The 26,963-nt window shown below is 41.7% G+C and overlaps 1 protein-coding gene across 1 annotated transcript; it reads right to left on the reverse strand.

Moving 5' to 3' along the window:
- Positions 1 to 405: 405 nt before the first annotated feature.
- si:dkeyp-115e12.6 (trichohyalin) lies at positions 406 to 26,956 on the reverse strand. Its single transcript, XM_050042027.1, has 19 exons — positions 26,735 to 26,956; positions 24,514 to 24,591; positions 24,180 to 24,357; positions 23,829 to 24,025; positions 23,540 to 23,643; positions 23,167 to 23,231; positions 21,827 to 22,088; positions 18,072 to 18,265; positions 17,242 to 17,367; positions 16,914 to 17,042; positions 14,670 to 14,792; positions 13,686 to 13,821; positions 11,723 to 13,179; positions 9,554 to 10,423; positions 8,906 to 9,240; positions 8,679 to 8,778; positions 7,390 to 7,996; positions 5,944 to 6,075; positions 406 to 3,798 (listed from the first exon to the last, which is right to left on the reverse strand). The coding sequence occupies exons 3-18, from the start codon at positions 24,339 to 24,341 to the stop codon at positions 5,957 to 5,959; spliced, it is 4,986 nt and encodes a 1,661-aa protein (XP_049897984.1). The 5' UTR covers positions 24,342 to 24,357; positions 24,514 to 24,591; positions 26,735 to 26,956; the 3' UTR covers positions 406 to 3,798; positions 5,944 to 5,956.
- Between the last annotated feature and the right edge of the window lie 7 nt (positions 26,957 to 26,963).

A 26,963-nucleotide genomic window follows, 5' to 3' on the forward strand; every position in this document is an offset into this window, starting at 1 on the left:
TTTTTCCCACTTGAGCAGGATTTGAATCATGAAATAAAACAGACTCTTAAGTTGAGAAGACCGACTCTTCCGTCGATTCTTTGCTCCTTTAAAGCTTTCAGCACCTTTTCAACAATGTGTTCACGACCAAGAGGAAAAGGGAGAGGACTTTGGTAATTACGGAAATACTTATGTGATTTAACCAAGATATTTCACTTAAACACTTTGAGGCTGTCCTCATTGGACCATAGCGCTCATTTAAATGTCCGCCAGCAATAAAAAAAAATTTTTTTTAAAAACTCCTCGACCTCAGCTGACAGCGGACCAAACAGGCCAAATGTCAAGACATGAAATACAGAGTACACTGACCGACTCCTCAGACTCAAAGGCGCTCAGAGATAAATGAATCCAAGAAAGAGACAACGGTTAAATTAAGAGCAAGCTTTTTATTCTAGCCGCAATCACAACACAGATACATTCACATCAAAGTGTCCAAAACAAGGCAACGAATACAAAGTGAGTGCGACAATCCCGCCTCACTGCCAAAAGACTACAGATCCCAGAGATATGAAGGCAGCTCAAAGTGTGTGTGTATGTGTGTGTGAGGGTATCAACATGGCAAATGAATGGCGATGACATCGAGTCAGTAACAGTCCACAACAAACCAAGGCTGGGAGAGAATGACTCCACCTCTAAATAAAATATTAAAATAACAAAAATCAAAAAACACTCCACACATTTAACACAAATACATCAGTAACCTTTGCTGAATAATCTCAAAGGTCACTGAAAGACAGCTTTGCAAGGTTTTAAAACAGAGCTTCACATTTCATCAAGTCTGTCTTTAAACAATACTCACATACCAATGTCTGTATTGAAAGAAATAATGGTAACTTTAATTGCTGCCCCTCTCCATACTGTCCACAAAGAGAGCATTTCTTTCTTTCTTAACCTATCTTCCAACTTTTATTTAACCTCCTCTGTCGGAGTATTAAAGGGGGGTATCAGTTGTTTGGACATGATTTTCAACACAGAGGTGGCTAAACTGGCAGCTAGCAGCTAACAATACTAACCAGGGGGAAATGGAGAGTGGGTGCTACACTTCGGCAATAGCTCAGTCCTGATATCAGTGATAACCGCAGTATGAGTGCAGTGCAAAGCGTTGGCGACAAGCTAGCCAGTTGGATACATACATGCACTAAGGGCCCTGATACACCAAGCCAACAGTCAGCTGTTGGTCAATATAGAGCCATCAGTGAGCATCTGTCACCCTAGTTTCTGTGTTGTGTCCCACACGGCTGGCGCTAGTTGGCACTTGTTGCATGTTTTTTGGGCGATTCAGACACGTCTCCTAACCTTTGTGTTTTTGTTCACTGGCACACAGTAAATATCCTTTATTCATTCAATAATATCAGGTTGTGTTGTTCATGTGCTAACTGGCTAACTAGTATTTTGAATCCGTACTGACAGTTGTCCAGTTTCTCTTTTTGAGTGACGAATACAGACAACCGCTGTTTGCTGCTATGGAGTTATTTCCTCTGACGCAGGCGCAGATCGTAGTTGGTTAGTGTTTATGTGCAACTTTTTGGCCAAGACACAGTGACGTGAGATGATGCCACTAGTTCATTGATGTCTCTTTGGTGTGTCTGGGCCCTAACACGTGCACGCAGCCGGACTGGCTTACAACAAGCCACAGAAAAGCTCAGATTACAACACACACAGAGGTAGCATAATTTCATTCTCTGCTCAGGACCATTGCTCCACTAAATCTTTACATAGCAATTAGTGATTTGCTGCTATAGAAATGCTTTGAATGTCACATACAGAAACTTTTAACTGCTCCACAAATGAGGAATGGTTTGCAGACAGCTATGAGACAGAAGCCAATGGTACAAATACGCCTATTAGTTAACTGTGTCAACTTAAGGTCCCGTTAGCATCCAAACTAAACTAGAGAAAAGAGAGAATAACTTAGAGAGCCATTGAGACTGACTGGCTCCAACCTCCAACTAGCCCAAGTATAGTCACTATATCAGCATGCTTTGAGACCAAATATTTCACTGAGACACCAAAATTAATTTAACTGCACCACTTTCTGGTGTGATCAGGCCTAAACTCTCATGTTAGCCTTGTCTTAACCTCAGTTTATCTTCACACAGAATGAGGACTGTGGATTTCTTTGTGGCAAATATGTGCAGGAGTAGGGATGGGAAGATATAGTGTCATAGTAGGGATAATTGTGAATATTGTGTCCAGCAGCACCCAAAGAGGCTGCAGGGCAACCAACAATAAAAGAGGCTGAAAATTCTGCCTGCGAAAAAAAATGATGCCATTTTAAATAGCTGATAAGCCTGTTTTAAGACTGCTTGTTCTTCGCTAAAAAGGATGTTAACTACAACAAGATGTGTGTCCTCTTTGTGATGCAATAAAAATATGTTTCTTAACAAAATGCAAAGTGAAACCAGTATGTTTTGATATCATTTTAAGAGTTCTAAGCACATGATATTTTCATAATGTCCCATGGCCAGATGGTAGAAAGAATGACCATTAACTCTTTCGATCTAGATGTGAACATGTGAGTACAGTTTTAAGATAGACTTGAAAAACTGTGGACTTTTCCTTTGTCTCTGGTCAAACCTTGTACACAAGCAAAGTGGTGAGATCCACTTGTTATACGGCATAATACAAACTGTACATCAACTCCAAACGTATCTACAAAATCTACAGTGTACATACACGTGGGCTACTGTCGTCTATGGCACAGTAACAAATGTGCAAAAAAAAATCTATCAAAACCACTCACATCACTTAAATAAATTATATCTGATCAAATATAATAAATCAAATGAATTCATCTGTATGCTCAGCTTATAAAATAAAGCTTCAAATGATTAGTTTTTGGTAAATTCAACCACTGAGTGCTCGTTAGTATAAGATAGAGAAGCAAAGCAGCAGAAGGAGGAGAGAGGGAGCGCAGTCTGGATCACCATACATGGAGCGGAAACCAACTGCAGGTTAGACTGAGTCATAGACATGTGCTCGCTCCTTTCTCTCTCTCCCACACACACACACACACACACACACACAGACATACACACACACACAAACAGTAACGTCAAGATGAGGACATACATGTCCATATTCACAGCTAACGTCTCACACACACTCTCACTATGCTTTCACACAGTTGTAAACACCAGCCTTCCACTGAAACACATTCAAGTGTACGTAAATAAGCCACCTCAGGGATTAAAAAGAAAATATATATATATCACATTTCATAACAGGCCGTTCTCGGCTTCGCCCTTTTGGAAAACAAGTCAAACTTATCTTGATGAGCGCTTGTTTAGAAAAGCATCGACTAGGCACTGACTCATTCGAAGTTGGTCAAAGCTGGACCCCATAACTTAATGCTGCTGAGACACTAAAAACTAAATAGTCCCTTTGGAAAAGTGGTTGTAAACTTTAAATAAACACCAACAAACATCACTAAATCACTACCTCTGCACCTAAATATACAGGTGGGTGTAAAGTGACAGCATTGTGATGGAGAGCGACGTCTCCACACAGCAATTAGAGGATAAACTAGTGACCATTAAGACATTTTAGATCCACAGTGGAAGTGTTTATGCTGCCAGTGCAGGCACAGTTACCTGCACACACATACAGAAGTCCTTGTGTGATAGAAGCACTTTCTAAACTGGTCCTGTGCTGGTTTGAAGGTCACGTTGCTGGTGACTGGAGTGTCCCTGTATGGTTGCTGTTGTCCATCACTGAATTTCATCGTCAAACCACAGTGATCAGTTCCTTCGACCACATCTGAAGACAACCGGTAAACAAAAACATGCAAACATGAGATTATATTTCAACCAAATAAAAAAGAAAACAATAATAATTTAAGACAATATTTTCACTTGTTTCCAGGACTTTTATCAAGACTGTGTGACTTTATTTTTAACCATAAAGTCTGCTGATATTCTTAATGTATGATTAATCGATTACACATAAAGAGACAATCAGTCTAGTATTAACTGTACAAAAATAGAAGATAAAATGAACTAACACAACAAGCTATGAAACTATCTGTGTGGACAGAGGTTACTGATCTGCAATATACCTGCTGTTTAGGTTCAGATATAAGAAGTTTAAGGATAAAGCATTTCTTTCTATTTATTTGTATGCACTTATACAAAATATTTCTATCTATCAATCTTCATAACACCCTACAGATAAAGTAGAGATGGGAAGCAGAGATGAACACAATCATACAGGACACTTGGAAGGAGGTATGTACTGAGGCACATCTGGTTACAAATTCCAACACATGGAGGGAATTCAATTGGTAAATAATAATTAGATTTTTCAGAACACAATAATATCTATAATGGGCCCAAGACATCCTAGCTCATGTTGGAAAAACTGTGGAACATGCACTGCCAATCACACCCATATATTTTGGCAATGTCCTAAGTTAGGTACATACTGGAGAGAGGTATTTGATGCCCTTAAAGAGGTCTTTGAACAAGATATCTGACAAGACCCTACAGTGGTACGTCTGGGTGTTATCCCTTAAAGTCTGACTGTGAGGGATGAGAAATACCCCTTATATTTTTTACAGCAGCCTCAACATGCATAAGCATCAGATGGCTAAAAGCAGACCCTCCCATACACAATACATGGATCCAGAAGGTCTGGGACCTCTATCAGATGGAACAAATGACATACTCATTAAGATTTCAAAAATCCGCCTTTACTAGACGATAGGGATGCACCGAAATGAAAATTTGTGGCCGAAGCCGAATAATATTAAGCGCTTGGCCCAATACCGAGTACCGAATATCGTTGTTTTGTTTTTCATTAGTTTTTGCAGATGAACCCCCTCCAGATTAGTGTTGTCACGGTACCAAAATTAGGACCCACTGTACGATACCAATGAAAATATTATGGTTCTGAGTAGTATCACGATACCACAGCGAAAATGAGACAGATGTGCCTTTTGTCATTTATGAAAAGATAAATCACTTTTCTATAATACATCAATGATATTTCAATGGAATAAATTACTTAGTGACTTATTCATACTTCAAAAACAGCATCAATAAGTGATTAACATGGGGGGGATCAAAATAAAATAAATAAAAATCAACCAGCCACCCTCCTCCCCTGACAAGTCCCTTCATAAGTTAAGAACAGTCCCTAAAGTGCGGTGAGGTTTGTGGGCTGTGAACGGCTTGTTTCTCCTCTGACACATCACGTACGGTCTGTGTTCGGCTGGCTCGGCTGTTCAGGTACTTTTGGGCAGTCATGACGCCAAGAAGAGGATATTATTGGAGCCGACTTCTCCGTCGCCCGGTAAGCCGATGGCCACCATAATTGACAGGAATGCATTACTGTCTGTGTCTGTGACCCCCGTTCAACCCACAACCGATGGGATTCGCCTTTCGTTTCTGCTGCTGGTCGAAATCTGTAGGCTGCTCGCACAGCGTGCTGAATGATTTAAGCCTATTTTGCTCGCTCAAAACTATTTTTAGTCGCAAATGCGAGTCCGGTGACGGGCGGATTGCCACACTGCTGACATTTTACTCCGCCCGTCAAGGCACGCTGTTTGATTGCGTTATCAAAACACGCCGCTATTATTCAGCCTTGCTTTTAACTTATTCCACCGAATACCGAATGTGTGTTTTTTTGCAATATTCGGCCGAATATATTCGGTTACCGAATATTCGGTGCATCCCTAGTAGACGATGGAGTCCTGCCATGGCTTTCTTAATACAGTGAGGTTTAATGAGTAGGGCTCAGCAAAACTCTTACTTTTATATTGATAGGTTATATCAAAGACTAGATAAAAATTAAGTTCTAAAAAAATATATGGACAGTAACTTATTAATACTTAACATGCCTTTAAAATGTCTTCGTTCTTGTGATATAAAATCTACACCAGTTTTCTCTGTCTCTGGAGGTTACCTGCAGCTGTGTTTTAATCCGTCTCCTCCTCCTGACTCTCTTCTTTCTGAGGGGCAGGTACGACACATGTCCCTAACAAACCTCTTCTCACAATGTAGGGACACGAGGGACCACTGGGGATGTCGGCAAAACCTGCAGGACGGGAAGAGACCGACAGGGGAATAAATGAGGAGATTAGGAGAGAGCAGATAAAGGACAGATTGTGAAAGCACAAAAATAAAGAGCACACAAAGAGGAAACGCAGAGAGAAAACATCACTAACAGCAGGGGTGTCTGTTTTTTGTACATTACAGAATCAGACAGTCGCGAACATGATTTACATACTTAGAGACTGCACCCACTATCAATGATACATAACCAACTTATATCCAGCATTTAATCTTTTTATCTCAACTTTTTGCCCTCACCTTTAAAAAGTTTTGTCTGTCACAGCAAGGCTCTAATTTTAATGATTGCCAAATAAGTTCATATTGAATCTCTGTTCTTTTGTTTGTCAGACTGAAAATCCAAATATCTCTGATTAAATTAGCCATTTGGTTAAACACATGTTCTAACATCTTAAGAAAGACACATGTTTGCTTTTTAAAGATAAAAACATTAATATCATTTTCATATCCATGCATCCTGTAATGAGATAGAAGTAAAGGGTTTTAGTAAGATAACAGCCAAGTTTCAGTCCACTGTAGACCGTAAAATAGATATACTGCTGTAACCCAAGATAGGATGACTGGGAAAATGTTTACCTGAGTTTAGTGCCAAGGCTGGAAGGAAACTACTAGTCTAAGTGAAAAAATATGTCTTTCAGCAACTTCAAAGCTGTTTGAGGAAACTTTGGAAAAAACAAGACACATTCATTTTGCTTTAAAGGTATACTGTGCAGGAACTGTTGGTTACTGTTTGTAAACAGCATCAAAAACAAAAATGAAAGCCAACCTGGAATTCTCGCCACTTGGCATTGTGTCTCAATAAATTTCAGGTTTTTTTGGTGCTGTATCTGAAATTTTTGTAGTTTCCTCTTGGATACACACTGCTTACAGTCTGGCACTTGGTAACTACCTTAATATAATGTCCCGAGTGCTATGGGAGCACACGGCTATTAATGTCCCAAACACCGCAATATGAGTCAGAAGGGCAGAGTCCCTGGAGAAAAACACACCACCACACACTTGAGTGGGTCATAATAGATGATTTTAAGGGGTTATATTTGTATGAGTTTATGTATTTTGTTTGGTTGTTTGTTTTTCTTTAAGTCATGCATACTATATTGTTAAGCACAGTTAGCCAACTGAGGAACAAGACTGTAGGTATGATGCTTCTTTTCACAGATTTTGTACCAACTGTGCGTTTACGCAATTCTACACAAGCCTAAAATTACTCAAGCCTTATATTCCAGGCTGTAAATTTTCCCCTTTATTTACTCCACAAACTTTCAGCTGACAAAGTTACCTTTCATGACGACTTCCGGCAGTCCATACGGTTCATACTCTGTGTCATCAAAGGCAGCCGACAACTGCGTTCTGTTACGGCGAATTCTTTCAGCCAGACGGGCCGGGTCAGCCGGGATGGGGAAGGAACCCGCAAACAAAATTTTGTCACCTAACTCTGCTCCCTCAGATACCGGGACAGGTGAGACAGGTGGGGATTCCACTAACTCTTCTTCCTCCTCCTCCTCCTCCTCATCCTCAGTCTGAGTGTATGCACAGTGGAGTTCAGAGGCTGTTGGAGCACTGCGAGGATACAAACTCTCCTCTGTTTGACTGCTGACACTTTTCATTTCTGTCCTGACACACCTGTCTGAGGGATCATTGGTTGTGTTTACTCTATCGGTTGCTCTAGGAGCATCTGGTTTGGCCTCATGATTCCCTGTGTCACTCTCAGCTGATTTGGTCTGCTTTGGTAACGAGACTTTGTGGGAATCTTTGGTGGCATGTGGTTGACCCGTTTTCTCCAAAGACATTTGGATAACGTCAGTGTCTCTCTTCACTTTGTGTTGTGTCTGACAGGTATTTGACTGATGCAGGAGGTTGATCTCCTGGTTTTCCTTTTCAGATTCCTGAGTCAAGAGAATAACAGAACAATTAAAGACATAAATCCATCTGTGAGAAAAATGTGTGCCCAGTAACTCTTCATTTTTCCTATAGTAAAGAGTATATAGTAAAGTACTGAGGACAGGCTGGTGATTTGAGTATGGATACAAAAGGAAAAATAGAAATGCTTCATTTTACAGGTCCTTCAGTTCCTAATCATTTCATAAATATCATGGTAAGACTGTAATTTAGAACTGAAAATAGGGGCAATAGTAATTTTATTGAAAAAAGAGCTTTATCTTAACACCCCCCAAAAATCAGTTATTTTTTTATTCTTCATACGTGTTGAACTGTATAATTCCCTATAGCCAGATTTCATATTTTTGCATGATCATCTGGCTGACTATACACTGACTCTGGGTCACACTACAGTGATTTGGCATAATTTAATTTGAAGTGTACCGAATTAACCCTGTCTCTATTTTCTCTATAATTTGCACTGAATTACAGTTATTTCCAAAAGATTTCTGAGAAAATTCTAAGGAAATTACAGACCTGGAGAAACAAATTCAGTCCCCATTCCTTCAAATTGGACTGTACTCTACTAAGGGATTTCTACTAAAATATTCTATAAGAACTCCATATAAAGAGTCTAAAACATGCACAGTGGTCTGGTATCTAAGTGAGTGCTGATTAAAAACAAATCACCTCGTCAGTCTTGGCAGTGTCCTGATTGTATTCCTGAAGCACTGCAGTCTTTTTAGAGGGATGGAGACTCTTTGGTTCAGGGAGGTTGCTGTGCTGCAGTCTTAAGAACAAGAACAGCGTTAATTCAAAGCATTCCCATATACATGATCATCTTATGTATATACATTTAACACAGGCAGTAAATGTAATTTATTGCCATATTTTTAGTCCTAGTATGAGTGTGTTACCTGGAGAACAACATGCGGCCCTGCAGTTTGTTGGAGGAGCAGGAGAGGAATATCTCATCTTCTCTGACAACAGCCACATTACCAGGGCTCTCCTGAACACCCAGGTAAGGCGCCTGAACCTGGCTCTGGGTCATCTCATCGGTCTGCTGCTGGTTTGACTGGGACTGTCTGATCGCAGAGATCTGGTCCTGGGTCTCAGACTGGCTGGCTGTTTTGGGAATGAAGTGGTCAAATGTTGGGGCTGGTTTTGAGGCCAGTCTCCACATAGCAAGCTCCTCAGCCTGCTGCTGGGTCTGAGCAGAGAGTGCCCGTAGCCTCATCTGCAGCTCCTCCACCTGGACAGGAGGGGAAGGACAGGACAGACTGAATCAAACTTGAGTCAGTCTTCACAGGTATTTCAGATAACTGGGAATAATTTTAGGTCATAAAACAGTTGGTTGAGATTACAGTAATGTTTTCTTGTACTAATATAATAAACTGTACATGTGCTAAATTAAAATGAAGGACACTAAATCAGTTTCCAAGTAAAGACTGCCAACATTTACATCACTTTCTACGTGATTAACTAAACAGATTTTGTCTCTCTGCTCACGTTAAGAGATGTCACATCATTGTTGTGATATAAAAAGGAAAGTACAGTGTGACTACCTGTTGCTGTAGGCGACTGATCTGAAGATCAGAACCTGCCTCCAGCTCCTCTTCAGCCCCTGAAGTCCTCCCATCTTCCCTTTCTAAATCTCCTCCTTCATCTTCACTCTTCTTCACATCCTGCAGCAGTGACTGCCGTGCGTCAGTGGTGATGTCATTCGGCACACTGGGTGACCTCTGCTCCGCCAAGCAGGACAGAGCATTTCCTGTGTTTTGGCTTTGCTTGTCTGGGTCTCCTTGGTTTTCGCTGTCAGTGTGTAATGCTGCAGTCCTAGAGTCTGAGACGGTCAAGCCCTCTATTCTTTGTTTCAGCAGCTGATTCTCCTGTCTGAGAGCGAGCAGTTCTGCAACCACGTCAGCTGTTCCTCTATCTTGACTGCAGTCGGTCTCACACATCGCGTAAGAGGAGTCATTGGTACTCTGAGTCTTGGCCTGAGAGGCTGCATGCTGTTCCTCTGACCACAGTCCTTCATTGTCTGATTTGTTACTAATAGGTCTTTCAGCATCTGACGTCGCGATCATTAGTTGACCTGCACCTCTTTGTGCATTAGAGTCAACACGTGCCGGTGAATCTGTAGTGAGGATGGTGACAGCACACTCCTTTTCCTGGTTTACCTGAAGCCCCGAGATCTCCATCTCTTCTTTGTCGTCTCCATCCTCCACCTTGCTGAACGTCATCTCCTCTCTTCCTTTCTTCTCCTCTCCCTCTTTTTCAGTCTTGAGTGCATCCAGCTCTTGCTTGTAGCGCTGCAGTTCCTCTCCCTGGCGAAGGAGGGCACTCTCCTTCTCTTGCAGCTCAGCTAGAAGACCAGAGATGTGCTGGCTCTGCTTCTCAAAGGCCATGGTTAGCTGCTTTGTCTGACGTGTCACCTGAGGGAAAAAAATAAAAGTACAAAGTATAGTCAGAGTTTTACTGTGTTTTAAGTACAGCTACACAGCACATTTAAAAAAGACTAACCTAAGAATGCTCAGGTTTTAGTGCTGACAAGCCTCTGCTGAAAAAGTTATATGCTTCCTTTACTGAGTCAGTTCTAATATCTGTTGAATCAGTTATCTCAGTCCATAAATCAAAAGCCAACGAGAAAAAACTGTGAATGCATACCAGAAAGTCACTGCTGTACATTTAATGACTTTTACCATGTGTAAGTCACGGACAGAAAGCTCAGGTCATCTTACTGGACTTCCAAGTGTCCTTTACACAAGGAGTTGTACATGCCTCCATTAGGGCAGAGGTTTACCTCTTAGGTGGCAATAACAAATACTGTATATGAAGTATTTTAGTCCATCAGCAGTTGTTACTTTAAACAATGTGCCATCTGGCCTTGTCCCCTGGATGGTGGCTTCCTTTTCTAATTGGTTTCCCATAGGGGTTTGATGAAAATCAATCCATGTACACTTTTTATCTCTGCCAGGCATGACCCTGGAGAGTAATGCATTCGGTCATGTGTGTGCATGCATCTGTCTGTAGCTAATCTCGCAAACTACCATACTCATCTCCCTCATATTTTTTGGTCAAAGATCTTTCATGGTTGCGCTGATTCACATATTTCCTCTCTCTCCTCTTAAACAGCAAGTAGGGGCCACAAGTGAACACCTGCTCCAGTTTGGCATCTTGTTTCCGCTAGGGACAACGTACGTGGCGGTCTTGTTAGTGTTGGCAGATTCCTGGTTGTTTAAAACATTCACAGCTGTCCTGCATACATGCTGGTCACACAGCCTGCCCGGCACTCCCTGTTCCTTTCTAGCATGTATTTATTGTGATTTTTATTCATCTCTTTTCTTTATCTTATCATTGACTGCTGTCTGTAAAACCTCTGGGGGCATTAATACTCTACTCTGTTGTGCTCTGCAGCAGCGGAGGGGCCAACTTCTTTCATAGAACAGCTACAGAAAGAAATGTATGTTTAATAAATCTATTTTAATCAGTCATATCTTTTCAATAATAGCAAATATTCTTCGACATTGCAACACCATTCTTCTATCTGAACCAAGGTATCATGGCCAATAAATGATAAATGGAGTTTAACAACTGGATTGAGTTGACTATTCACAATACAAGTGTTATGATTTAGTACATATAATAGTTTTCTTTGTATCTTATTAATATAAATTGTCTTACTGTGGCTGGACAAACTCCGTGTACTGGACTGTACATCCAACATTACTTACCTGGCTCTGCAGGGCCTCCAGTTTAACCTGGCACTGGTTAGCACGTTCTGTCTCCTTTGTATTCTTCTTCTGTAGGCGCTCCACCTCTTTTGCCAAATCTGAGGAAGCAGGCTCGACCTGGAGGTCAGAGGCAAACCCTCTGTCGTCTGACATGAAAGACCCTCCCAGATAGTTTTGTCTGGTGTCTTCCACGTCAGAGGCCACTTGACCTGTTTGCTCTTCATCTGACAGAGGTGAGCGCTGACCATCTATCACTGTATGTGCTTCCTGAATAAGATCTGCTGTGGCCTGAGATACAAGCATGTTGCGTTGGTTGGTGGACTGGCAGAAGAGGAGGTGCTGCTCTGGTGAAGGGAGGAGCTTGTTGTCGCAGAGAGCGATGTTGGAGTTGAGCTCATCATCATGGAGAGTCAAGTACGTCAGAGGGCTGTTGGAAACTGAGAGTTTCTCCACTTCCAGTGAGTCTTTTTCTCTGCTGCACTTCAGTTCTTCCAATTCAGCTTTAAGTTCTTCAAGTTTGGTGCTCAGCTCCTTCTTTTCATCTACATCTGTGTTTGTTATTTGGTTCCTCTCCTCTTCCTCTCTTTTTCTCTCCTCTTGCTCTAAAGCCAGCTGGGCTTTCACCTCTGATAGCTGTTTCTTTAACTGGATATTAAGTTCTACCATTTCACTCTCCCTGTCTTCTAATGCTTTGTTTTTCTCGTCCTCCTGCTCGTCTCTCTCCTTCCTTTCTTTTTCCAGCCTTCCTCTTTTTAGCTCTGTCTCCAAAGCAGCCATGGCCTTCCTCAACCTCTCTGTCTCAGCCCTCTCACTCTCCAGCTGTGCCTTCCATTCCTTGTCCTGTTCGTCCTTCTCCACAGCCTGGCTGGCACGTTTGCGGCTGAGCTGCTTGAGGCGGGTCCTGGCTTCTGCCTCAGACCGTCGTTGGGCTTCCAGGTCCTCAAGTCGCTTCTGCAGTTCTTCGCGTGCATCCTGAAGCTCTGAGCGTAGTGTGGCATTCTCCCTCTTTAGGTCTTCAGAGGCCTCAAGAGAAGGAGTCTTTTCAACAGAAATGGTCAAACTGCAGTGATCCCCATCCATGGAGGTGTTGGTGGGAGGACCAGCAGCAGAGCGAGAGGAGCTAGAGAGTACTTGATCAAACGAGTGCTTGTTTGTCCCAGAGCTGTCACTCTCCATCGCCTCACTTCTACTTTTGTCCTCCTCATTACTTTTTCCTCGGATGTATTCTGAGTCTATGCCTTCCCCTGGCTCTCTGTCAGAGGGGTAAGATGCAGCAATCTCTGCCCTTCTCTTTTCCACATCCACCCCCTCTTCCCTTGTTTGCTCTGCTGGGGTGGCGGTGCCAGGCCTCTTATTGTGGGTCGATGGTCGAGAGTGAGGGGCATAAGAGGGCTGAGGGGAGAAACTCTGTCCAACGGGGCAACACTGGACAGGTTGTAGGGGGGCAGCATTTTGCTCTAGAGTTAAGAGGAAGGAAATACAAACGGCAGAATAAAAGATTATTTTAAAGACAACACATGCACCAAGGAATCATAGGCTGTAAAAAGACTGAGCCTCTCTCTTTTTTTATGTGCAATACTGGAATAGTTAATTGTGTTTTAAATTTGAGAAAATGGATAGTGCATCATTGACCAGCAGGAGGCAGCACTGGGACTTTTGCATTGGAGAGGAACTGCGTGTACTGTACAGCATTCATGAATGTAAAACACCCATTAGGATTCATCCACTTAAATAATGAAATCCATCTATTTTAGTTTAGAAAATTCCAAATTAATCAACAGGCCATCATCCACCTCCATCTCCTGATCTCTGACCTCCCTGTGGAAGGAGGAAAGAGGAAAAAAACTCTACAAGACCTCTTGTTCAAAACCATATCACATTAACATAATTTACCATCTGCACATCATATGACTGATAAATCTGAAGCATTTGTCCTCCCTCCCTCCGACAGCTCACTCCTCACCCTGCAGCTCTTTGAGAAGACGAAGGGCGTCGGCTCGCTCCTCTGCCAGTCTCCTCCCCTCCTCCTCCAGAGCACGTTCTTTTTTCCTGCTCTGCTCCAGACTCACTGCCACACCCTCGGCCTCACGCAGTGCTTCCTAATGAGAAAAAAATACAAATAAGGTGAAGTGAATCCAGTCAAATGGTCAGGTTAGTTGGAGTGATCAGTTCTCAGTTGAACCTTTAATAACAATGGTCTGTTTTGGGACAGAATCAGCCCCTCTACAATCTACCAGATGTGCACAATAAAATATCTTTAATTTCTCACAGTCATCTTAAAACTCAGCCTCTTATAACACAATAAGAAAAGCAAATACTTCTGCTTAAATTCTTGTTTTAATATTTGCACCTGTTTGAATTAGTGCAGCAGGACTTGCACATCAAAAATGTGTGAGAGCTACAGTGTGTACTGACAGCTGCTTAGTAACAGTGTCACAACACCAACAGACAAGCAAGCCACAGATAAAGGCAGCATAGTGCAGATGTTGCAAGCTGGGACACATGCAATGAACTGCCACAACAAGCTACTCTGGAGTTTTACATATCCTCTGCAGTGTGGCTGTTCTGAGCGCTGGTCTAAGATTTATAGTTCTTGCAAAAGCTCTTCTTATGTGCAAGTTCAGCAGTTCATCATTCAGATTCATAAATAGTAACAGTACAGTTCGGGTCATGGCAGGTACAGTGGGATATGAGGGTTCAATCCTTGCCGAACTGCCTGGCAAAGGAGGCAGTTTAAGAAATCAATATTAGATAATTTATCTTTCAAGCTCTTCTAAATGCTCTCTAATGCTCAACCTTTATTAAAACATAATAATGCAGCTGGATGATTGAAGAAGCCACAATTTACTTATAATTTATTTAGAGTTCACTTATTTAAAAAAATCTTAGACTGACATATGGCACATTAAGATGTTTAAAAATGTATGGAGTTCACTGTGCGTGTTACCGTCAGTTTGGCTTGTGTCTGCACTTCTTTCTTCTGGCTCTCCTGCAGCTGCCCCTCCGTCCACTTCAGTTTCTCCTTCAGAGTGTCCAACTCTTTTTCCAAAGCCTGCTTCTGCAGAGACAGCTGAAAGAGGATATTATAACTCAGTAGCTGATAAAAACAGGGAAAATTAAATCAAAGAAGATGGAAGGAAAATAATATAAGAAAGAGACAAAGGTAGGAGGTTAGAACAACATACAGGAAATATAAAAATAAATTGGCTGTTGTAGGAGGCACAGAAATCAGGACCAGTGAGAGGAAGCAGGAAAGCAATCTGTGATCAATAGCGAGCGTAAGCTGTGTCTAATGTCTACCTCTCTGGGGAAAGAGATGGAGGTTTAACAGGCTGATCGGCTTCCCACCAGCGCTCATATCAAATTCTAATGTCATTGTACACGTGGACAGTGTTAAAGGTAGCCTTACTGTAGAGTACTGTGTAACATTTCTGATTCAATTTTAGTGATCACATTACATGTACCAATCCAACAAATAGGATACTTTCTTCAGCCTTTTAGATTGATTATTCTTGTGTCATCAAGTCATGTTGGAAACAGCAACATGAACAGTACAGTGTACATGGAATAGTGAACAAAGTGGTAAATATATGTCAAAGTGGCAACTCAATACTGTAGGCTTTGTCTATCAAAGATGAACTTTAGGGAAGGTTTTTGTATTGGTCTTGAATTAGACAACTTCTGCCACTAATATGGACTTAATGCTACAACATTTATCAGCCTATTAACTCAAAGTAAGCCAAGAGCAGTCATTATAGTGATTTAAGTTCTTGTCATATGTAGTGTAACCAGTTTAACTACTTTCCCAGGACGTAGTTCATTGAGAGACGTCACAGGGACTGTGTAAATTGTTTACTTATTTCCTGCAGCTGCTCATGAATTAAAATATGTCTACAGCCAAATCAGCTGATCACTTTGAGTACTTTTGTGCCAGCAATCTTCTTGGATGTTACCAGTTTTTCCAGTTTTCTGGAGAGAATCTTTGCATATGTTTCTACAGCACATAAGGCTGTAGCAATATGCTGTTTGACAATGCTTTAATTAGTCCATTCAAATATCTAAAAGACGATCACTAAATTACTTAAGGTTCTATGAGTTATTCGTGACGGAAACGGCATGCATTTGAAAACTGTGAACACAAATTCCATTAAGAGCTGTGTAAATCGGTTACTATCAGCAGCTGAATGTGGGATTTGATACGACAAACTGTGCCTCTATTGTGTGTTCACTCTCGTAGCCTTTTCAGATATATCAAGATAACATCTGTGTGGTTTACAGAGGGTTTACAGTAAGGTTTTAAGGGACACTATGGGTACAGTGAATGCTCATTGTTCAGACTTCTTTCACAATGTTTAAAAGTATAGGATTGAGGACAAGGAAATATTTTCTTTTTTAAGTGTCAAGAGGCTCACTCCGTGCTGAGATTAAAATTTGTGTTATTGTTCTGCTGACAAAACATAGATATCACAGCATTCCTTCACGTAAAGAAAATGGGGGGGGGGGGAAATACAACAGCATGTCTCCAAGCACAAACTCACTCCTCCTTCCCTACATTCATGCAACTTGCCTCAACACACCTTCATACAAATCTTCCATCTACCTTCACCCTCATCCCGCAGCCATGCCTTCACGCCTCGCTTACTACAAACTCTTCACTATTTCTCACACACAAGTTATGAGTTTTGGTTCACGCTTCCATAACCAAAGCATTCTGCACCGTCAGACGTAGTCGCACGGTCATTACCTTCGCTGCTCAACCTTTCCACTGGGGAGAAACCAAGAGGAGAGGAGGACGAAGCAGAGAGGACAGCGGGTGGAGGGAATAAAGGAAACAGAGACAGAGGGCAAGAGACATAGAGTGAGAGAAAACAACAAGGTCAAGAAGCAAGCGTGGGAGAAGAAGCGAGATAAGTTTATTGACCTTTGGAGAAAGAGTGAGGGAGAGGAGAAGGGATAGAAACAGAGAAAGCAGGAAAGAGAAACAGGAAATAGCTGAAAAAACAGAGCAGATATGAACCAAAATATCAACACTATGTATAGAATATCAGTTTGCTGCACAGTTTCCAGTGTTGATACAGATCTGAATTAAAGGCTTTATCTTGGCAAAGTATCTGTATGGAAAAGCATATTGGGAGTCCTGTTTGTCTTGTTCATGTGTATGATTTTGTGTGTACCCTGTGTGTAATTTTACCTTGTCAGCTTGGGCCTGCAGGGCATTGTGTAGTGTCCTGGCCTGCTGGAGCTCCTGGTTGAGCTTATTGACCTCCTGCTGATGCTGCTTCTCTAGACACTGTCTCTCCTTCTGAAGCTCTGTCAAATCCTGGAGGCAACACACACACACACACACACACACACACACACACACACACACACACACACACACACACACACACACACACTACAAAATCTGAGCCAATCTGAAATTTTCTCATGCTTCATGCAGTTGTTTCTCCAAGCATCTGTTATTTCTCTCAATCGTGCATCTGTCCATATCACTCATTCACCCATCTCTGCCTCACCCTCTGATGTTGTTTCTCCATCTCCTTAGTACGTTGCTGGTGTTGCAGTCGGCTGCTCTCTGCATTTTGCCTCTGACACTTCAGCTCCTCTTGTAGCTGCTTCAGCCTTTGCTCAGCTCCTGATGCCTACCACACAGACACACACGTTCTATTTTCGCTGCCATCATGGGCTTGGAGTGTGTCCTCGTTATGATGTTTAATTATTTTCAGGTGTGCATTTAAATGGTCAAATTTGTGGGCATGTTTGTCACATCTCTAAACCTGTTCTAACAACCTGTTGCTACATGATGCATTTTAAAACATTTTCTGGTACTGTTTTCATTTTGTTTACCTTGATTTTATCGTGTGATGCTGATAAGCGTTCTGCATTTGACTTTCTAACATCAGGAAAGCATTAACACTTTGAGAGCTTGGCATGGTTGCTTGGCATGGTTGTTAACAAACGAGTCAATGGGAAAACTGGCAGCCTCTCACAGTCTCTCCTCGGCATTGTACATTGTTTGCCAAAAGGTTAGATTTCACAAACTATCAGCTGGATTGTTGTATAGAACAGAACATAACAAGGACAGTGTTTTTCCAGCTCACCCTTTCCAAAGTGCCTGATAATAACTGATTGTGTAACAAGTTAAATATTTCCAAATGTTTGTTATTTTCAGGGAAGTCAAAGAGCAATATTTTGACAAATGGGGCTAACACCCACACCTAACATTTTATGACAATAACAAAAGGGCCCATGGGAAATATAGAACATTAGCACTGGTATGAAACACATTTGACTTCAAGAGTAGTAGTAACACCAGATGTATTAGCTGTGATAATGGATGTTTTACCCGTTCACTCTCCTGGGCCATGCGTGTGTGTGCCAGGCTGAGCTCGTCGCGGGCTTTCTGAAGGCTGAGCTCCCTGGCGGCGAGCTCCTTCTTGCTTTGTACCATTTCAGTCTGAATGGACTTCAACGTCCCGGTCTTTGCAGACAGCTCCTCCTCCAGAGCAGACACACGACGCTGCGCCTCTGATAAAGATGCTGGCAGATGGACCAAACACACAGAGACATACTGGTTAACAAGTTAATTTGGGTATAAAACAGGTCTCAGAAAAACTAATATCACCTGAGCACATTATAAGTGCATCACTAAGATAATGTAAATAACAGAAACAAGGTTGCTACGTATGAAAGTATGTCATGTAGGAATTGTAATAGTATTGGTAAAAGTAAGGTAAACGTATTGACTTGAGTGGGGAAGGTATATTGCTTTTATAAATGCACAAGAGCAAGGGTAAGGTGGAAGCAGTTGAATCACAATTATTACAATTACTGTCTGCATTACTGCCCACCATCTTCCAGAAGAAAACAATGATCATAAATATGCATTAAAATGTTCAACTCCAGATCTTTGAGGCAAGTAAGAGTTATACAAATATCTGAATCCCAGTGTAAGAAGGGTTTCAACTTTAAATGGGGGAAAGGTGAGTGGGTGGAGAGCAACAGAGACAACAGGGGTGTGGTAATACTGGGAAAATACCCATCTTTACCCATCTATTTGTTTCACCAAAATGAGAGCTGGCATTATCAGTAAAAACACCTTGATTTCTTACATCTAACCACCAACAGTCAACGACACAGCAGCAACATACAGTTCGGGTCTTCACAAAAGAGGTCAATCCATACACACCAGCTCACTGATGACCATCTGTTGTAACTCCATGATACTTTCACAACGCCTGAGGATGTCTGGCTGCTCATTTCCAAATCGAGGGTTGAAATCAATTTTCTGTCTGTTGAATATGCTGTCCTGTTTCTTTTTCTCATTCCTTACATTTTTCAAATGTTCCACTTTTTAAATGAACTTGTAAGTGACTTGAATAAACAGAAAAACAAATAAAGACATGCAAATTTTGTTAGGTTTTCACCATTGACTGTAAAATCTGTATTAAAATTGCAATATTTACCAAATAAAACCCCATTAAAAAAGCTAATCTGAATAAAATCCTGTGTGTCTTAAATGATTACAGTGGGGTGGTGCATGATAAAAACACAGCAGCAAAAAGCCAGTGAAAAAAGCACACCTAATGTAAACACCACACACCCCTCCCCCTGTGTGTCCCAGCAGCTAAAAGAAGCTTTTATTGTTTCACATTGAACAGTCCCCTTCCTCCACTGAACAAACATACACAGAGTGGAGCAGAGAGAAAGAGGAGCGTTATATCACAATTATGAAGTGGACTAAGAGCCACTGTACATCAGGAAGCTGGCCTGGGAGCAAACAGAGGAATCTCCGGCAGAGCCAGTAATATCTACACAACCTCTTATGTAACAAGTGTTGTTGAGGTTATACAGAGCAGAGATTCAGGATGATTGCGCTGCTTCACCTACGCTGATGTTGATGAGTTAGTCGCCTCAGAGCTACAAAATAAACCAGAACACATAGTATGTCATCATTTGGGCTTAATGCTCCACCCAAGATCACAACTACACTCCAGCATAACTGCTGCTGATTAACTGTCAGTATCATCAGTCCTGATCTACTGTAAAACTTTAATTAATAGCCCAGGTTATTATTTGCTTAAATCACTAAAATCAACAGGCATCTATATGGGACAGGCTTTTAATTCCTTTCACGCAAAATATTGCTCGTCAAAGATCACGAAAAAAGTAGAAATGTTTATTTTAACCTGTATTGATATTATTTGTAATAAAAATAAGGCTTCGGATAACACAGTAATTATGAATCATTTGTTTAATCTAGCTCCGACAGACAGCGCATCACAAAGAGTTACGATACTCAAGGATTACTGCACCTGTCATACCGACACAACACCACTTTATCCTGTTTAAACAATACTCCCTTGGATACTTGGATACATTTTTGCGAAAAAAAGTTTAGATTTTTTTTACCTGAGGACCCTTATGGACTAAAGGAATATAAATAATTTACAGGGTAATCGAGGAATGGACACATAATATCAGGTAGAACTGTTAAATTGAACTGCCTGGCAACCAGACCAGGCTTCTAATTGAGACAGGTGTTTATTTGTGTAGCCACACCAGGCTAGTAAAAGGGACTGGGGGTTTAATTTAGCCTGGTTCCAGACCGTAGACCCCGCCCACTCAACTGAGCAGGCTTGCATCTCTGGTCTGGCATACTGCAATGAATTTGCGATTTATCTCGTCCAAACGATGGACGGACCAATGAACGCCGGGGGTGGGGGTGGGTCTAGCGATTAGCCAATCAGCGCCACGCTGATGTCAAGCTGTACGCCGGTGGGTAACTGGTGAGGATAGCAACAATGGCGACCGCTACAGATCCTACAGACCACATTAACGATGCTATTGAGGTATTTCGCCACTACTCGCGTTAATGGAGGACCAAATTAAGGAAGCTGCTAAACTGGATTTAACGGCGCTGCAGCTGGGCGTGCACGACAACGGAGACATTTTAAACGGGCAATGCTCGCTTGTTTTCGGCACCCCCGAGGCATGGATACTAATGATGTCAGATTCTGGGTGAGTTGTTGATCTCTACTGATTGGTTAGGGAAAAATCTAATTCCCTCCCCCTTGTAAATCGCCTTCAACGGAGGCAATGTCAGACTGAAGGTTCTGGGAGCTTCAGTCTGACACTCAGGCTAGGTTTAATTGGGACTATGCTTTTAATTGAAGGGTTTACAGTTGATTTAAGCCAAAAAAAAATTATAGAAACATTACAGATAGCTTTATTGTTCATTTTTCTTATTGTCTGCAAACCCCATTATTGAGCCCAAAACTAACAATGACTTGACAAGCTAATATAAATGATTCCTCTGTAGCTCCATTATTGTCCACAAACTATTAAAAATGAAAACTGAAGCATTGCAGTTTGTTTAGCCTTTCATCCCCCAAAAAAAGTGCTTTTCTCTGAGGAACATCTGCTAAAAATTTACTGCCCAGTTTGTTTGTTTTTTTAAGGAAATTAATTATCTCTTCTTTTTTTTTTTTAAAGGAAGCTATACATCTGTGAGCCATCTTGAAAGATTTCAGTCTCGGGCTGAGAAGCACAGAAAGGTCAGGGAAGACATATTATTGTTTTTTCTCTTTTCATGAGATTTGATGACAATAGACACTAAGAAAACTATAAAGTAACACCAGCCTTATAAGTATTCTGACCAGAATTCTCAGTCAAAGTCAAAACCAGCTGTGACTGAGCTTCTGCTGCTGCAGCCTCCATGCTCTGGAACAGCCTTCCTATTGACATTATGTTGGTCAACAATGTCCACTGCTGTAAACAGCATCTGAAAATCTATTTGTACTGACAGTGTTCCCACTGATGTCTGTAAAACCCTGCTTCAGAGGGGGAACAAATAACCAAAATTGAAGACAAAATTTCAAAATCAAGGGATTGTGTGTCATATCGCAGGACTACTAAGTTAAACAGGTAACAGCTGAACTTCTCTGTTTACTTCAGTCCATGCTGGGTCCCATTATCCAAATAACTTTATTAATCCTGCTTTAGGAGACAGGCTGTCGGGCTGGGACGCATATTTCAAACTGCTAATGGGCGACACCCAGCCGTGCCACACTGCCATGGTGACCATTTCACATTACTCACCGTCTATCTCTGTCCTGCGGTCCTCCTCCTTCCCATAAACCCTCTGCTCCGACTGGCCAGGACTGACGACATCAGCGCAGGGCGTCTGCGGAGAGGAGGGGGACGGTCTCCTGGCCGCTGGCCTTGAGTCGTCCCGTTCCCACGGAAACACACCCACAGGAGTAGAGAAGATGTCCGATTGGTCGGATGGATGGCGGTGGGGTGTGCTCTTGTGTTGTTGTCGTGGTAACGAGGCCGTGCCCACTTCAGAGAACTGGAGCCGCTGCAGACAGGAGGAGAGAGGGATTAGATCCAGACAAATAGGAGGGTGTGAGACTGAACAGGATGTCAAACTAGAGAGGAAATTTTAGCAGTATTGACAAACAAAAGGGCTCGAGGGTTCAAGCTCTTTCACTTTGACTTAAACAGTATTTTACAGAAGAATGACTCATCGCTATTATAGTCATGACTCTCCCTGAGTAATTTGACTGTGAACAGCACCACTGCATGTTTCTTTTAAACAAATAGTGTGGGAGCTGAGAGAAAAGTCACAGGTCAGGTGTGAAAAGTAAAGGTAAACCGCCACAATAATTACAACTTTTTCATTCCTTTTTTACTGTAAACAAATGCAGCACACTTTCATAAATTTTAAGTAGAGGCACAAGTAGAAAAAAAACTTGTCCTAAAAGTATACGTCTGGTGATATTCCATATTTCTCTTACTGTAAACAAGTCCCATGAAAAGATTAAAACCAGCAATAATATATGCTCTTCATAAATATTGTCTGTGGCCAAAATGGGACATAGCATATTCCATCATTCCACAGACCTTCATTGTTGTCAAAAACAAATAGAGTTTACTCCTGTTTGAGTAACATTTGCTAAAGACTACAGTGTCCAGCCGTTTTGGGAAATTACTGAGTTTTTTTAAAGGAGTGGAACTGTATATTTGCAACCTTTTAAAAGACTGATGTCTTCGGTAGAAATAAAAGGGCTGTGAGCCACAGACAGGTTTAGAAGGTCACAAAGCACTGAGAGACAGGCTGACACATTTTTGGCTTTGGTCTTTCCTTGGAATTTGTTGACATTTAGAAAAACACAGCATAATGTCAGCCTTGTCCTTTCACCAGGCAGGCCAGCACAAGTGTGCCCTGCTGTTAAACAAGGAGCCATGAAACAGCTGTTAATTAGTTAATCAGCGGAGAAAGCACGAAAGAAAACACATAATAAAAGAAAACACACACACAATAAAAGTTCTGTTGAACTGACATGAAGTGAGACAATTCCCACAACTAGAAAACTACAGCTGTAAACTTGAGCTGGCCTATGCATAGCTCAGCATTAAAACAGGCTGGTACTTACTCTGGCGTGAAGAGTTTGGCTCTGTCCTTCATCTCTATGCCCCGACCTCTCCTCCTTCCTGCTCCCTACAGGACAAAAGCACAGCATATGGACTGGACTTGGTACCAAAAGCCAATCACCAAAGCTGAACAGAAACAACAGCAGTGAATAACCTAAATGGATTACTGACAGGAGAGGAGGGAGACATGCAGCAGTCCTCAGAGAGTGAAGGGTTGGAAAAGAGCAGGAGCTGAGGTTTATTTATAACCTTTCTGTTCACTGGGGAGTCTTGTGGTTTTGCTGTTTAATTTTCCAAACTATGCAGTGCATTAATGAAAAGATAGAAGCCACCAGAGAGAATAAACACAGGAGTCATAAAGGAACAGGACCGTACCATTGTGTTCCCAGGGTGAGTTTGAATTCCAGCAAGGGGTAGAAAATAGAGTGGTATCTGCCAATCTGGTGCTGTTCTGCAGCTTCTCCAGCTCTGCCTCCAGCCTGCCAAGGTAGGGGTAAAGAAACAGAAGAAGTTCAGGAAGACAGTATGGTCCCATAACAATTGAATTGTCTTTTAATATGGCAACATTAACAAGAATGAAAACCCATGTGTAGAAAAGGTACCAGAACAATTTAAAAGCAACATTTTAATTATTGTCTGTGGGTGTCATTCCACTGGTCCTAACCTTTTAACATCCTGGGTGAGTTTGTTGTTGAGGGTGCGAGCGGAATCTAGCTGGCCCTCTAAAGAGCATACTTGGGCCTGCTTGGTCTGGAGCTCCTGGGTCAGGCGCTCAGTGCTTTTCACTGCTGCCTTGGCCTCATCGCGAACACTCTGGAGTTCTCTCTGCACACACTGGAGCTCCCCACGAACCTCCTCATACTAGTCAAGGAAGAGGATGAGGAAGAGCAGCAGGAAAAGTACATCATTTAGGATTACAAGTACTGAAAAACTTTTTGTATGTCAAACCAAACATGATGATAGTGTTGTATTGACTTGAGGAATTGGATGTGGCTCTCAACATGGCTGCTTATACCTTCACAGTTTGTTTTTCAAGGTTTGTGTGAATGTTGTCAAGCTGCAGCTGTTTCTGCTTGTTTTCTCTGGACAGTCGCTCCTGATGGACCTGCAGCTCCTTCACCTTTTGCAGGACACGTCCAGACAGCCCCACAGTCCAGTCCTCCTCAGCCCAGCTCATCTCTCTCTGCCTGGGCCTGACAAAGAGAGGAAATAACATTAGCAAAAATAACTCTAATACGATTTAAGTTTTACTTCAAGATTTTTAGTTTGCCTGCATTATACTCTGGAGAAAACATTTCCTTTCAACAGTGTTCAAATGCATGCATTCATGAGCCAATGTGCTAGCTAACCTGCCCTATTCCTGCTCGACAGATCCAGAATCAAACAGTCCCTGGAGTCATTGGAGTCAGTAGCTGGAGTGAAGAAACCTGAAACACACATACAGAATCTTTGAAACAAGGAGGAAGTACAGGCCTGTTAAGTAAGGTGCAGGGAGCGCTATGTCAAATTGTGTTTTGGCAGAGGATCCAGTCCACACCACATGTATCTAAATATGTTTCAATCATCTGTGCCTTTGGCTGTGGATCTTGAATATGTTATGTTGCTAAGGCTTTGATCCCTAAGGGAGATGCCGGTCGTCACCACTGGGCAGCTGTGACTCAATGTTTTCCAACACAGACAGCCTGTAATGTTGCAAGAGCACTTTAAGTTGAAAATAAATCCATCTCAAACTGAAAAAGCAGTTATATGCTCCCAAAAAATGAGCATGTTTTGCTCAGATTACATCACAATTTCATGGGAATGCAAAGCTAAAGTTAAATCTGCAAACTCTGCATTCACTCCCACTTTATGTATACGGGTTGACACTAACAAATGCACACAAACACAAGCAGAGTTAAAAATAAGAATGTCGTCGGAATGAAGAAAAGCCTGCCTGAATATAATGGCCCCACCAAACCTGTGGAGGTTAATTCTGATCTCAGTTTTGACACTCACTGCAGCCTTAAGGCTATTAACACCTCAACTCTAGTCAGATGGTTTCTGTCATAGCTCACAGGTTGTGTCTGTGTTTAACTGTTTCGGAAAACAAGAGTGGCAGGAATACTCAGCTGAACTGACAGATGTATTAATGAAACAGGCACCACAATATGATACCTAGAGCAGATACAGTACAATTACAGACTTGCAGAGGGACTTCTTCCAAGTGTGTGTGTGTGTGTGTGTGTGTGTGTGTGTGTGTGTGTGTGTGTGTGATTTCATTAGGTTGACATGCTAAGCCTTGCATTAATGACGCTGGTTAACAGGTTGCATTTGGTTTAGGGCTGGTCTGAGCCAGAGCTGACAACCTCAAAGTGCTTATTTTGTCAGAACATCAGTTAAAAACACAGTTTACAATGATTTAAGAAAGAGAAAAGCATAAAATCCTCATATCTAAGAAGCTGGTACCAGAGAATGTTGTCATTGTTTGACTAAATTAATCCATTATTAAAAGTGTAGCCAATTAGTTGTCTGTCATCTACTACTTATTTAAGCTCTAATCTAGCTTAATGACATTTAAATATGTTGATAAAATAAAACATATCTGACTTGGTCAGGAGCAGAATTATAAGGTCCTGCACTTTTTTCCACTGTTTTCACTAGGGTTTTCACAGTCCACTTACTTATCAAGATAGTCAGGTGACTGAGACCTAGTGGTTTAAGACACATACTATGTACTTGCAACATGCCTTATTGGATTGTGGCAGGTCTCAATCCAACAAGGCCCCTGTTAAGACTGTAAATGGTCAAATAAATGGAAAAATACCCTTATATAATTTTCTTAAAAACATGCAGATGTGTATTTAAAATCTGACTAAGGGGATGTTATAATATGGACACTAAAAACAAGCAAAATTATATATATTTATACTTAGGCCAGACAAAATAGGTCTTACACACCAAAAATAATCACACCATAAAAACAAAGTGTGTGTAACATTGTTCATGAAGTAAATGTCAATAGATTGAAACATCAAACATGTCCACTCTATTTAATAATATCTATCTGACACATCTGAAGGTGGGGTTTGACATCTACATTAGTAGAGAAGGCAGCTTTTCTATTACACAACACCAAGATACAGAAAATAATAATCCAAATTTTAGCCTTAAATCTGGTATCTGGCTCTGGTATCATGACCATTAAATGTTCTCACCTGATAGCTAACTAAATAAAGAAACTAGTGCCCCCTCTTTGTAAAGGTTGATTAAGTAGCGTTAGATAAGAGCAGGTTTAGTTTAGTAGAAGATGAGGCAAAGATCCAGAGGTTGGACCCTGGCCTGGTCTGTACCACCTCTGATCACGAGGTTCAAACTGAACAACAGACAGCTGACAACTTCCAAAAACATACAAGGTTGTATTTAACTTTAACGTCCATCATGAACACCTTCAGTGCGGTAGCCAGCACGGCATCATGGCCGGCTGAGACAGGCTTTCCCATCGCGTGTTAGTGCTTGGTCCATCAGCGGTCAGTGACTGACAACTAACTTAGCCCTGATGCTACAAGCTAACCCCGCACTAAAGCTACTTACCATTCACTTCAGAGTTACTAAGGGCGCCAGCCGCCACTGAGCTGCCGCCGTGACGGAGCTCTGAAGCCGCTCTCTCTAAAAGTACCGACAGCCTCCAGTTCTTCTGTGAACACCGGGCGAACCGTCTCTTTGAACGGAACCGAAGCTAACAACTGACGTTAACTGACAGTTTTCATATCTGGGACAAGATGCCGCGCGTCTCGTGCAGCTGACAAGCCAACAGTCGTTG

Source organism: Epinephelus moara, chromosome 4, assembly GCF_006386435.1.
Source record: "Epinephelus moara isolate mb chromosome 4, YSFRI_EMoa_1.0, whole genome shotgun sequence".
In the NCBI taxonomy this organism is placed as follows: Eukaryota; Metazoa; Chordata; class Actinopteri; order Perciformes; family Serranidae; genus Epinephelus; species Epinephelus moara.